This window comes from Seriola dumerili, unplaced genomic scaffold (assembly GCF_002260705.1).
Source record: "Seriola dumerili isolate Sdu_G_001 unplaced genomic scaffold, Sdu_1.0 BDQW01000242.1, whole genome shotgun sequence".
NCBI classification, from domain to species: domain Eukaryota; kingdom Metazoa; phylum Chordata; class Actinopteri; order Carangiformes; family Carangidae; genus Seriola; species Seriola dumerili.
This window is the reverse complement of record NW_019174497.1, coordinates 8257286-8272256: the sequence shown is the minus strand read 5'-3', so window position 1 is coordinate 8272256 and position 14971 is coordinate 8257286. Positions and strand designations below refer to the sequence as shown.

Sequence of the window (14971 nt, the reverse complement as noted above, 5' to 3'; positions counted from 1 at the left end):
ACGTTGAGACTAAATACCATCCACATTCATCATCTTAAAGTGTCAGAAGGATTGATTATTGCCCATGATCAATCCAAACATCTACATCAGTGACACCCTTAAAAGTAAAAGGTAGAATTTATGAATTCAACTGTGTTGACCATCAGGTGGGTGTCGTATTGTGTTCCTCTTTATGGTTAGAGGCTGTGGGATAGTTAATCATAATCATGATTTGGGCCTTTAATTTACTGTCTAATTGAACTCTATATGTGATGCACTTCATCAGAAACAAATGTAGACGGAGGTTAGTGCACTGATGAACTCATTTTATTGGTCTGATTTGTCACAGCCACAAATACACATAGCAACAGACAGAGATGGAGTCAAACAGTGAGACATTTTACATTGGTAGGATTTCTCCTTCTCCACCAATGAAAAGAAAGACAGTGATTCCAAATACAAAATATCCAAACAAAGAACAGATTATGGCTTTTTGTCTCTGCTTCACAGAAATGTCAGACACAGACAACAGGTCCAAATAAATAAAGACAGGAAGTCATAAAAAGACACACTATTCATAAGCCATTCCCAATACTGTACATCAAACAAACAAAAACAAACAGTACTAGCAACACGTTCATAGACGATCATACACAACTAGACTTGGGCTCATTTTGATGATTTGCAAGCAGTGAATCTTTATTTAAAAAAAACAAAAACATTATCATACCATTGCCATTAACTTCTATTAAAGGGATTTGATGACATTTTCCATTTTTTGCTGCTGTAGCATGTTGGCTTCTGAAGGCAAATTGTAGTTTCCATAAGTTTGAAACATTTTCTTTTAATGTAGCTTGAGTTTGGTACATGAAACCTTTGCTTGGTGGTCGTGGATAATCAATTTGCTAGATGGCATTTGGAAATTCACAGAAAATCATGTCAATTAAACCTTGAACCTTATAATATATTATGAATTATAACTTCAAATGAAGTGCTTGTCAGATCATCAAACAGCATTCAGATCCCCCTCCCCACACCGGTCCAATGTCTGAATTGGGGGGCTGATTTGAAGTAGTAATTGACCAGATGTGCAGAGGTGAAAAGGTCAGCAGAGGGTTTTAAATTTCATTCTCATTTTTTACACAACTTCCATATTGTTTTGTGTGAACAATCAAGTGCATTGCTTTATCTTTTCTTTTTAGTTCTATAAATCACCATTGATGAAAGAAATGTCATTGGAACAGCTAATAATAAAAATAAAAGCAGATGATACAGCCAGACAAAGCAGCAGCCTATCACAGAAGTTTCTCATCTTACAGTGAGACAGTAAACAATTTCAGATTCAAGATCACAGCCAAGATTTGGTCAAAGCAAAGCAAACAGAGGAAGGACGATCTGCCTCATCCATCTGGTCAATAACAGGATCTTCAGTTCAAACTAAAAAAGTCTCTTTGGAAGACACTGAACACTCTGCTCCATGTACAGTGTGTAAGTCCTACCAGTGATAATTTATATGAATAATAAATATAACTTACACTGATATAATGAACTTGAATAGAAAATGAAGATGCATGTGTGTTTGAAAGGATAAATTGTGGAGTGACTTGGTTCCACAATCATCACTCGTAGGCTATTCAAATTTATTACATAAAGGGTACAACCTCTGTCCCTTAGAAATAACGTTTCTATACTTTACGTTACATTTTTAACTGAACTAAACTAAATCACAAGATGTACAAAGCTCATGACTGTCACACCGGAGACTACCATTCACATCCAGAGTCCTGTCTGTGGTCAGGTTTCAGCGACTAAAGTGCTTTGGTTAAAGGAGCTATTTGTAAGTTTTGCTATTGCTACATACCTCACTTTATCATTAACAGCTGTTTACTTACCAGTCTAGAAGAAATGTTGCTAGTTCAGCATCAACTCCCTCCCCTTACTCACCAAGAGTTGAAGCCACTGTGGAAAGCAACCATCTTGTTTTGCTTCTACTTCTTTTACCTCTTTTCCTCTACTCAAGTTAGCATGCTAACCAGCTAGCTCCTACCCGGTTGGACTGTCTCAAAACTGTCTGATACTGAGTCACTGTAGCGTCCAGACTGCCCTGAAGAAGTTGCACTCTTCAGTGGGTCTTGTATTGTAAACATAACAATGGCTGAAGCTCTTGCCAAGCCTGGTAAGTAAACACCTGTCAATGCTAATGTTAGCTATGTAGCAATGGAAAATATTACAAAAGAGCACGATCACAGTTGGATATTTTGACACAAATATTTTGTCTGTGAACATTTCACTGATATGTTCTGTATCAACATATTTGTGACTTGCTAAATATGTAAATTAACAACATATCCTGATTATCTTTATAGAAAGTACAATCACATTTCCTACAAAATATATTGCTGTTGCAGCTTAGTTGTGTAGAAATGTTATTTCTAGGGAAGAGGGTTGAAATACCAACACTTTGAATAATAAATTGTATGACTTCAATTTAAAGTCACAAGAAATATAATTATTTTATTACTGTTTTCTTATTGATTAATGTAAAAATGCTCGTCACAGGTTGATGTACTCAACATTCTGATTTTGTGTGACCATTCAACAGTCAAAACCTAAAAGTACCTAAAAAATATTCCTTTAAAATGGTTCATAATGAAGTTTTGAATGGCTAAAATGATCAATTGTCAAAGCTAATCACCTGTCTACTCCATTCAACACTTCTTTAGTCATTACTACTGTAGTTATTCCCCAACTCAATTTACATCTAACAGCACTGTCAAGGCCAGAGATATAGTAGATTCAACCTGTGTTTAGAAACTGCATGGAGGTGAAACCAATATTGACCTCATGCCTTTGTTGAAAGGCAGAGTCAGACAGAGACCGAAAAGCAAATGCGCACAGTTTTACTCACATATATTTTGTCTGTGTAAGTCAAATGAGAACGTACTTTCTCTCTACTAATGAACCCAAGAACAGGAAGAGGTGATAGTGCTCATGCAAAACATACAGCACAGGAGACAAAATGTTGGACTTCAACATACAAATAAGTAGCTGTTTCACTTCAAGTAAGTCATCTGTGTGTATGTCATTCTGTAATGTTATTTGAATCATGGGTATTGTAGTGCTGAGGTTACAGGACTACTTGATGCTGTGAGCGATAGCTTAGATTCCCTCCTTTATAATGCAGGACAAACACAGCTCTGAGTGGCTCAGCACTGTTCTTGTGCTGGTGGCTCAGCACAAGAACAGTGTTTTCAAGGATAACTGACACTAAGTGGAGGGGAACTGTAACTTCTAAAAATTCAACAAACATCTTTCACAATTTCATTTGCTAAAATAGCTGTAAAGCCTAAAAATGTGCCGGTCACAGAAAGCATTTGGCCAGTATTTGACATGACTCGCCATAATTCAAGGAACCACTGGTATAAAGGCAAGTAGCAGAGAATGTGACGACCAGTTAGATCATGTGATTTAAGCCTCAAGCGGCATTTACACAAAAATAACATTAAGTCCATTTTGTCTTGACAGATAAATTGCATCACAGCATCAGAAAGAAAACCAAACTCTCTCTCTCCAATCTCTTTTTGAACATTGTAACTTGTACGACTAAACCCCAACCCCCCGCTACCTTTGTAGAACGTGTACAAAATGAAAATGGTGGTGCAAATGAAAAAAAATAGAACTTGGTATTTTACATTTAACAGGCATGAGTTTTTTCCATTCTTGCTTTCAAAATAAATTCACTGGAGGATTTTCTCCCGCGTGTCAGGTAGTTTGAGAGCCACGAGGCCACCGCACACCAGCGCTGTGAAAGACAGCAGGATGGGGACGGCTTTGGTGATGCCCACAAAGCTGGAGAAGATTGTGCTGCCAAGGATAGCTGCCAGCTTACAGAGAGCGTTCAGCACGCCGAACGCTGTTGCCCTGCGAAACCAAGACAAGACTTGGACTTTAGAAAACCCCTGAAACTGACACTATCACCAGTAGTTCTGAAGATTTTTAAATATGACATTCATATCAGATACAACACATTTGTGCACTACAACAGAATCATTCAGTATCATTGTTGCCAGTGTCTTCATCTGACACATACACATAAATGTCAGTACCTTTTAGAAGCAGGATACAGCTCCACGGTCACCACCTCGATGCCGTTCCAAGCAGCCACACTGATGCCACAGAAGAGACACTGTAGAGCAATGATTGCTGATTGGCTGAAGCTCAGGAACAGGAAGAAGGTACAGCCTGCTGAAGTCAGCATGGAGCCACCTGAGGAGATCACATAATCCTCACTGATTCATGAATTTTCTGTTCATGATTCAACTCTAGCTACTGATGAAAAAAAATACAAATAGCATCAACTGTCTAGTAAGAATTTAAATGTCTCATATAGTATAAAGGTAGATGTCTATGTGTTGTTTGATTATAAAGCAGGTCTAGGTTATATATTAATACTGTGAAAGTATCAAAGCCTCAGTCCACAGAGAAATGCACACAGCCTGTATTCAGAAACTGAGCCTTAAAACCAGCCGTCAGGACTTCTGGAACTTTGTGATGTCACAACAAAGCAGTCACCACCCTCAGCCATGCCCCAAGCCCACCTTGACCCACCATCTAATCTTGCAGGATTTGGTTTCTCTGAGTTTTTACCTGAAATCTGCTATATATTTATTCAATCACTCAGAAAACAATCAGCCAATCAGAAGAGAGGCTCAGAGAGGTATGGTAACACAACAGCAGTATGTTGTAGGGTTAGCATTAAAGATGAACATCCAAACCCATTTCCAACAGGAAGAGAAATAAACTGATGACAATTTACAAATGCTAATAACACCCAGTTATTATACAATACTAAGCCAACAATATGAGATAGTATGTCACATATTTAAGCATGGGAAAATAATTCAGAATTTTGAGTTAGGTCATAATTCTGATCTTAACACACAATTTTGAATTAATCCCTCATAATTTTGATGTAAAATCTTATGCTTTTCATGTAGCATCATAATTTTGTTATTATCGACATACTATGTTTGGAACTGTGTTTATTGATGCTTTAAATGACATCATCATAGATTACAAAGCACAGGGCTGAACTGTCCTTCATGACTTTGAGAATGACTTGAGGGTGTGTCTTCATTTTCATTCTGTGAATGAAGGAAAGAGCTAAAATGGGCATTATGGCTCATTTTTCAATGGTAAGTTATAGAAGAACACTCACAAGGATATTTAATTTCAACCGTAACCCTCTCTAATAACCTAGCCTGCTAAATGTGCAGACCTTAGTCCTATAGAGTAAGAAGCAAAAGAACCCACATGAAAAGTAAGAGGTTTCATGTGGGTGAGTAACTAAATATACAGATGTGACCACAGCAAGATAATATAAGGCTTGCAAAGTTGGTCATAACTACAACATCAACAACTCACCTATAATCTTGACCCTGCCGATCTTCTCCATGTAGAGGGCTGAGATGATGTTGCCTGGTAACACCGCCAGACTGCCCAGGAAGCTTACCAGGTAAATGAGGATGTCGTTCTCCTCAACACTGTCCATGTGGCAGCCGTGTTTGTTCTGCTCAAAGGTGGTGTTCTCCATCTTACAGTTGATGAACTTCTCCTCCCACAGGTCTACAAAGAACAGGAAGACCATGAGACGCAAGATGGAATTTATGGAAGAGGGTCAACGGTTGAGTCTTGGACCTGATTGAGTGAAACATCTGTCAAGGTTTTGTATATTATGGGTTCAAACCTTGAAGGGGTAGAACCCTATTGTGTTCGTGCTGGTTTATTATTATTTGTTGTCAATGGTTCAAATTGCTGGAATGAGCTAGAAACATGAAACTTCCCACGTCATCTGGAAATGATGAGCAAGCGCTTCTGAAGAAATCTGAGCCCAATCAGCCCGATGGTGACGCTGTAATTAATGCCCAATATGTAGTTTTGGAAAGGCCAAGCCCCCAGACCATAAGTTTGATTGACTTCTCTTCCTACGCCGTGGGTCTGATTACCAAATTTTCTGTCAATTATCATAGACCAGGCCTAAAAAAGTAATTTGAGCCTGACCTATAGAGGGCACCACAAATACCCAAAATGTGCACCTCTAAACTGGGTGGACAGCATTTCGCCATTTTTGGTGAACATGATCTGGGGACAAGTAACCAAAATCTGAAGTGCCATATTGAGTCCTATTGACTAAAAGCCACCATGATGGATTTCTAGCTGATTTGCATAATGTGAAATACAGTAATGTGACATCTAGTGTGTGGATGTCAACTCTATCAACACCAAATTTGGTATACAGCCTTGCAGGACTGAGATAAACAATTCTAAGTGAGTAACACTGGTTCAAAATCATGGCTGCTATCAATCAAAAAACCTTGCCAAAAGGCAGGGCATAGCAGGAAACTGGCTGTAATTAATGTCATTAATGATTTATCATTTTAAATCTTAAGAGATATTGTTGTCCGTGAATAGGAATAGGCCTACCAAAGCATTTTCAGCCTCGCCAATAGGGGTGCCACAAATACCTAAAACATGTACCTCAAAACCTGATGGAGAGAATTCCACCAGTGTTGATGCAACTAAAATCTGAAGTGCCGTATTGATTGATGAATGTGGGTGTGGACTATTCATTAATATCTACCATGTCATGCTGTCACTTAATTTGCCGTGAGCTGGAACAAGGTAGAGACATGAAACTTGACACCATAACTGGAAACTATGCAAACGCTTCCCATGAAATATGATTGGAATCAGCCTAATGGTGGCGCTATAATTAACAGCCAAAATAATCATCACATAAAATCATAGCAGGAAATTTGTTATAAATTGTCTTAGAGCAACCCTGATTAAAGTCAGTCACATCAATAATACTAATGTATTACTTAAGTTATACATGTGTGGAAACAATAAATCAAACATGGTTTCAATGGATCAATTGTAGCTGAAACAGGCCAAAAACTGGCCTAGCATCATAATAACACCTTAGTTTGCATTACCTCTGCCCTGTCAATGACTCCGGTCAAAGTATTTACTTTTACTAATTGCAAATTGCTAATTTGCTTTTTGGAGAAGAGTATCACCAGTGAGCAAGATAACATAGCTAATGTGACTTTGCTAAGCTTTGTCAAGTGTGAAACCTGCTCATTTGGTCAATTAACATGTTTCCTTCTGTGGAGCACAAAGAGGTTAGAGCCTGGAAATCACCATGTGTGGCTATATTTAAAAACTATATTTTTATATTGTTATTTTGCTCTCTCTACATTATTTACCTTCTATATTTCCCTATTGGATCATGACTAGGATCATTTCAAACTCAAATTGGAACAGTTTTAAAGGGAACAGCTATGAATTAATGAATATGGTGCTTATTATGGAGTTTTATGGTAACTTTGTTGTATCATTGTGCTGTGTGAGAATTAGGACTGTGAATTTTTCACTTGCATTGGTGGCCTTAATGGTCAAGATGACCAAGAGGAATCCTTACACCAAGCAAAACCAGTTTTAATGCAGATATGAGCAACTGTTGCTTCAAGAAAGTCATGACAAATTGTGAACACATTGCACAAGTAGTCAGCCCACACAAAGACGCTCTAATTAAAGAAAACAAGATCACGAATATTATTAAAATATGAGTGGAACTTTAAATGATGGGCTGGTATTTGTTCCTGTGAGTAAAGCTTTTGGTTGAACCCTCCAAACATTTAACCTCTAAGCTGCTTTCACAATCTCTCTGTACCGGAGCAGTACATCCTTCAGAGCCCTGCTCCTGCTGAACCTACCTGTGTTAAAGAAGACAGTGGAGCGGATGGTGCATTTCTCAAACATTGTGTCTGTGGACCTGATGTCCTCAAAGCGACAGTCTTCAAACAGTGAGTCCTCAAACTTCACTGACTTCATCTTTATACTGATGAACCTATGGGGATGGGATGGGACACACACCCACACACACACACACACACACAAACCAACAGACAAAGAAAACATGGACTCTTGCTTCTATTGCTGTGACAGCACAGAATCAGAATGGACAGAATGGGCTGAACTGTGTAAAATCCAAGATGGCCACCACTGATAATACTGCCATGGAGATAAGCACTGCTTCACTCGTGGACAGTGTGATGGAGTCAAAATGATGGAATGATCATCTCCATGGCGATGTTATAAGTGACAGCCCTGTTAGCAACACTATTCATGTTGAATAGAAAGTTAAAGCCCATCAAGTCTGTTTTTAATTCTGCAAAAAGCATAGAAGTTAAATAATATACAGTACTGACACATACTGTATATCTGCACTGAAAACTTTCCTCTGCAGAGGTGAAGCGTCCCTAAAGATACACACCCTCATTTTCTTACAGAACCCAACAGCAATCCCGGGGTCCTAAACCGAGTGAAAGTCTGCACTGCAGGGAAAACAGAGAGGTTTGAATGTCTGCACAGTCAATGACAGACACAAACAGAGTAGAAGGTGCCATCACCTCAGGCATAGACACGTCCTCAGCTGAAAATATTTCTCCTTGAGAAAAACGTTTTTCTTCTCCAGAGACTCATGAATAAAGATTGACAAGAGTAAAAAAAAAAAAAAAAAAGAGAGTGCCTGGAATACATATGCAGGCGTACTCCACACACACATAGCAACACTCTGCACTGTCAATAGAGGAACTTCATCATGGCCAAATGACTTATTATACATAAAAAAACAAACAAGCTGAAACTAACTGAACTTTGAGCATCTCCAGCTTATTCTGCAGAACCAGTTGTACAATAGGTCGAGTCCCAGTTTTGCCGGATAGAACATCTCCTGAAGCTCTGTCTGAGCTGCTGTTGGCTCCTTAACCTACTAACCTTTCCAAAGAAAGGTTAGCTAGTGGAAAGAATTGTCACAACAGCTTTCAGCTCACACACGCAACAGCTTCAGAATTTACACGCAGACAGGTGAGCTGCAGGCTCTCAGGTCAGTTATGATGTCACACACACAGGTGAGCTGCAGGATCTCAGGTGACCTATGATGTCACAGATACAGACAGGTGAGCTGCAGACTTTCAGGTGAACTGTGATGTCATAGATACAGACAGGTGAGCTGTGATATCACAGATACAGACAGGTGAGCTGCAGACTTTCAGGTAAGCTGTGATATCACAGATATAGACAAGTGAGCTGTGATGTCATAGACAAGTGAGCTGCAGCCTCTCAGGTGAGCTGTGATATCACAGATACAGACAATTGAGCCGTGATGTCACAGACAGGTGTGCTGCAGCCTCGAAAGTGAGCTGTGATGTCACAGATACAGACAGGTGAGCTGTGATATCACAGATACAGACAAGTGAGCTGTGGTGTCATAGACAGGTGTGCCGCAGCCTCTCAGGTGAGCTCTGATATCACAGACAGGTTAGCTGCAGCCTCTCAGGTGAGCTGTGATATCACAGATACAGACAAGTGAGCTGTGGTGTCATACACAGGTGTGCCGCAGCCTCTCAGGTGAGCTGTGATGTCACAGATACAGACAATTCAGCTGTGATATCACAGACAGGTGTGCTGCAGCCTCTCAGGTGAGCTCTGATATCACAGACAGGTTAGCTGCCGCCTCTCAGGTGAGCTCTGATGTCACAGGCACAGACAGGTGAGCTGCTGCCTCTCAGGTGAGCTCTGATGTCACAGACACAGACAGGTGAGCTGCAGCCTCTCAGGTGAGCTCTGATATCACAGACAGGTGTGCCACAGCCTCTCAGGTGAGCTGTGATGTCACAGATACAGACAATTGAGCTGTGATATCATAGACAGGTGAGCTGCTGCCTCTCAGGTGAGCTCTGATGTCACAGACACAGACAGGTGAGCTGCAGCCTCTCAGGTGAGCTGTGATGTCACAGACACAGACAGGTGAGCTGCTGCCTCTCAGGTGAGCTCTGATGTCACAGACACAGACAGGTGAGCTGCAGCCTCTCAGGTGAGCTGTGATGTCACAGACACAGACAGGTGAGCTGCTGCCTCTCAGGTGAGCTCTGATGTCACTATCAAAGATAAAACCAAACCTTCGTCCTGGGACCTGAGGCCTCTGTCCTCCCTCAGCTTCACTCACTTTGATTCACAGCTGAGTTTTAAAACGCTGTGCTCAGAGGAACCCGTGGGATTTACAGGTGCTGTAACAAAATCTCAGGTGTATCTTTATTAACTTCACCCACATGGATAACAAACCTCTGACGTGTGTATACAACATAAAACTGTTTATAGTTTCCAAAAACAGTGATAAGTGAAAATAAAACTGTGAAGTCTTCATAAGCCTGTGGAGGTTTACTCTCTTCACCATGTAACTCAATGGTTTTCTGTTCTGACCATCAGCATGTGCAGTGAAGTGATTACCTGTAGACATTTAGCTAATGTTCATGAGCCACAGCATGCTGCTGTCTGATAACAACATAACTGAGAATGAAATGACTGATAGACCCAATAATAACACTATGTGTGTTCACTGGGGGGGGGGGGGTCTAAACAGGAAATGGAAAGTAGTGCCGTCTTTGAACATGACCATCTCCGGCTTCACACTGCTGACTGCTTTCAAAAAGATAATGTTGGTGCTGTTCTGCATCAGTGTTGACAGCGGGGCATGTTAGCACTCAGCATTATGTAAAAACCAAGCTGCTATAGAAAGTGCAGTAATAAATGCCATAAATGGTCATACTGTATAATTTCTGCTGAGTAACTTACTGATGATGGTTTTCCAATAAAGTAAAGAGACTAATCTACTAAAAAAAATATATACATTCCAAGCAGTTGCTTTATAGAGAAAGAAAATAAATCTTTTCATACATTTGTTGTCAATTAGTTTTACACTGCAAGTTCGTAAAGAGGATGAAATTGGAGGAGGATTTCTTTAATTTCAGTGTTTTATTTGCTATTTACTTTTAATTGAAACTAACGCAGATTAAAGTAGAGTATGTTACTTTATATACACTTTACTATAAATTTGTCTGCTTGCTTTGTATCCACACAGTGAAACTTACTTGTCATTGATATATTCTCCTTCTCTATGGATTTGGTTCTCCAGAGAAAAGTTAAAATGGTAGTTCTCCACTCTTTCTCCATGGAACACCTGAAAAGAGACAAAACGTTTAAAGAAATTTAGAGAAATTTGTATTTTTATGGGTTAGGGTTAGAGTTTTTGGTTTCATGATGGTGCCGCCTAGTATTGCATGAATTCAATGAGATAGGTATCTGTCTCCACAGATGGAGAACTTGTTACGATACAGCCAATCAAATCTTACATAAAGTACTGACATTAGTGTCACAGAGTCATGGTAATCCAGAGCAGCAGCCTGTAAGATGCACTAACAGTGTCATGTGACCAATTTATATCACTTAGCCTACATATATTTTAGCAGAGTTTACTATATTGATTTTAATTGCAAAGCAGGAAGGCTGTGAAGGAGAGTCTTTCACATTTTTCATGTTTGATAGTTGTTTAAAACATTTATTAGTTGTTACACTGCAGACACATGTTATTTATATCTATCCCTTCTAGTTTGTGTGTAAAGTACTATGTCCTGAATTCACCCTCCACAGCAGTAGGTGAAATAAAGACACATTACACATTTTTCAATACACATGGTCACATTAAAGCTATGAAAAAATATGAAACATGCAAGAAAAAAATATTATTATTATTAAATGTACTTGTATACACTACAAATAATGTACCCCCTTTTTCACTAGCTTTCATGTCATGTGACCCAGTGATTTACAATCTATTTTAAAATGTGGGGCTCCGTGGCACAGAGAGGAAACAAACTGTTCAATCTGCTCAATTGACTCATAGTGCCACCTGCTGTCATGGAGGGTGAATTACTCAGGACATTTGGGAGAAAATCACAATAATGGTGGAAAGGTTGTGCCAAAGATATCTGTTGTTCAAGTTGCGGGAGGGAATTAGCTCCATTATAGTCTCTTCCTGTCAAAGCAGGACGAAATGATGTGTATCTGAATCACTGTTGACCTTACCTTGACCTTGGACCTGTACTCCATGTACTGAAGGTGTTTGATCATGTCAGGAAACCAAACAGACAGACCATAGTAACTGTGATGAAATATAGACAGAGAGAAGACAAGTCAATAAAAGGAGCATAAAACAACCAGAATGTAAAACTGAAAGACTGCAGTGCCCTTTGTCACATTAGGGACCAGAGCTTTGTTCCTTTGCTTTGTAGTGTGTTCACTCTTTACAGTGTGAATAGTCTGAGTTAGGGGCCATGTAATTACAACATGCCTGTTTTAAATCTGGCTATGCTGTCACATGTCACCCCCTTGATTTCTTCCTTGTTGTCAGCCTGGATGATGGCGTCATACATGATATTTACATGACATCATGAACTCACCTGAAAGCCATGCAGAACCAGATGACGGCCATGAAGAGTGTAGCGTAGCGCAGCTCTGCAGACAGGAGAGACGCCACGTTCCTGAACACCTGGGACAAACACACATATACAGCAGTGAACCAAGAACCAGGTCAGATTCAGTGCTACTGACTATCTGCTCTCTCTTCACAGCATAGCTACAAAATAAGGGCACATTTTTACAGTTACATATTCATTAATCCTACAGATACAGTAGGTGACACACTCTGGCCCTAAACCATACTGTAACAGTGAGGTGAAAACCTCTGTCTCATCTTTTAGGAAAAGGTCTGCTAGTGTTTGGGCCTCTGGATGGAAACCCCGCATCCATTCTGCACTGAGGCCTCAGTCTTCACCACTGACTGTTTGTACTGTACGTACCAGTTTGCAGAGTGTTAGTGAGCGCACAGCCCATCGTTGTACAGCTGTTCCTGTAGCACTCTGAATCTCTATGAACTCGTCCTCTGCTGTTTTAGGAGCCTTGATGTGAGTCACCTGAACAAATAAAAGAGAAGGAAAATGTGAGACAACATGTGATCTTAGTCAAAGTAACTCCTCCTGAACATAAACTCTTAACATCATTATGAGCTTTTGTCTGTTGGTCACAGTTTTCAAATTCAGCTCCTCCACCCGACCCTGAAATCCTTTTGTTTCCTTCCCTCATCTCATGCAATATACTGACTTATAAAGACATTCAAGGCATGGTGAATCAATGTTAACTGGACTTGGTTGTAGATACGTGAAAAGTTCAGTTGCCCTCGATTGAACTTTTCTTGGATAAATGACCCGAATGTAAGAGAATCTTCACAGACATCCTAAAATGAGATTTATCAATCACCAGATTTGGGGGGGAAATGTGTGTATGTGTGTGTGTGTGTGTGTGTGTGTGTGTGTGTGTGTGTGTTTGTCCACAGCCCTGACAGGTATTCTGAGATGTTTGTGGCAAATTGTGTCAACTGGGTGACAGGTCTGTGGAAACACCTGGATGCTCCTTGTATCTATTCACATCTGTATCTGAATGTATTTGTATGGAGTGACATTCATGTGGGATACTTCCATGTACTCACAGTGAAGACTTTTTCTGGCTGTCCCTTGGCCCTCCAGTTGGTGTCATGGACCTGCTTCAGGATCATCCAAGCCTCATCGTGTTTGGCGTTCTGCTCAACACACACACACACACACACACACACACACACACACACACACACACACACACACACACACACACACACACACACACACAAACACACACATATACAAACATGCACACAGTTTGCTTCTTTGCATTTCTTCTAGACGTCCTGTGCGTATTGTACAGTATGTGCATGTATTTGACTCCACTCAGTAACCACCATCAGTTAGAAGCAGTGAGCAGTGAACTTGATGTTTATGCAAGCAAAGCTTATGTAAGGCCTCCACGGTGCACCACCAAGGTTACAGCAGTGCATGATCAAGTATGAATGTGTAATACATTATTGATTTGTTCAGCATCATAGCGGTTTCTGTGCTCCTGGTTGAAATCACAAGTAGTTTTCTTGCACATTATTCGGTGGGATGGCGAAGAGTCTCACCTCCAGGAGGAAGCGAGGACTCTCAGGCATGAAGGTGAGTCCAACCAGAGACATGATCGCAGGAAGAGCCGCAACCAGGACAAAAACCCGCCAGCTGTGGAACTGAAACTCTGTACCCATACTGAACCCCCAGCCTGTACACACACACACACACACACACACACACACACACAAAAAGGTCCATTCAGAATCTGTGTGTTTTAAGAAGTTGGATGACTGGTGTGCTGATCGCCACACTGTAGAGCCTGTTGTTGACCATTAGACAAACTTTGCTTTCAGACTTAAAGGTTTCATTATTCCTCCACACCTCACAGGTGTTTTGAGTTATTCTGGATGACTGAATAGGGAGAAGGTAGACAGACCGCTGCAGGGAGCTGTGTGAGGTCACCTGACCTGGTAAAGTTCAAATGTCCTCCTGTAGGAGCTGGACGATCATGGCGGCGCAACCAATCATATGTGATCAGTTACTATAAATGAATGAACAGCTCCTGCAGCAATATGTATCACTGTGAGCGGAAACAGCATCAGCAGTGGCAGCAGAAGTAAACTGCATGTACATTGGCGGCTTGATGGATCTGCCCACCAAGGACTGGCTGTGGGCATTTTCAGGCACGCACATCTGCTAAGTGTTTCTTCCTGCTTAGCTGGGCCTGAACGTCCCGTTGCCTGGGAGGGTTGTACTGATGGACCATTTACACGAACAGAGGGATATGTTTTTAAGTTTGATGGGATGGAAAATGACTAATTATTTGTCCATATCACATCTACAAAAATGGCTCCTTACTGTATGGGTCAAAAAAAAAAAAAAAACGTTTGCAGGTCATTCTTGTGAAGACCTAAACTCTATTAGTTGTCTGCATCGTGTGAAAACCCACTGGGAATAATATAATAATAATAATAATAATAATAATAATAATAATAATAATAATAATTTTACAGCCTACTGTCCTGGTCCCTGTACCCCCAATAGCAACAGCACAGTAATTTCACACACAAACAATCAAAAAGAGTAAAATGGTCAAATCTGTGGACTGTTTTTCT

At 40.3% G+C, this 14971-nt stretch overlaps 1 protein-coding gene across 1 annotated transcript in view; it reads right to left on the bottom strand.

Annotated features, from left to right (window-relative positions):
- Window positions 1-290: 290 nt before the first annotated feature.
- The window catches only part of LOC111229668 (synaptic vesicle glycoprotein 2B-like), a 40182-nt gene continuing 25501 nt past the window's right edge, over window positions 291-14971 (bottom strand). The window contains exons 6-15 of the mRNA XM_022756088.1: window positions 13931-14064; window positions 13427-13516; window positions 12741-12854; window positions 12342-12430; window positions 11968-12043; window positions 10974-11062; window positions 7758-7891; window positions 5404-5604; window positions 4086-4245; window positions 291-3900 (exon numbers count right to left, since the gene is read on the bottom strand). Of these exons, the coding sequence (XP_022611809.1) occupies window positions 3717-3900; window positions 4086-4245; window positions 5404-5604; window positions 7758-7891; window positions 10974-11062; window positions 11968-12043; window positions 12342-12430; window positions 12741-12854; window positions 13427-13516; window positions 13931-14064 (1271 nt within the window). The 3' untranslated portion in view covers window positions 291-3716. The remainder of the gene's footprint in view (window positions 3901-4085; window positions 4246-5403; window positions 5605-7757; window positions 7892-10973; window positions 11063-11967; window positions 12044-12341; window positions 12431-12740; window positions 12855-13426; window positions 13517-13930; window positions 14065-14971) is intronic.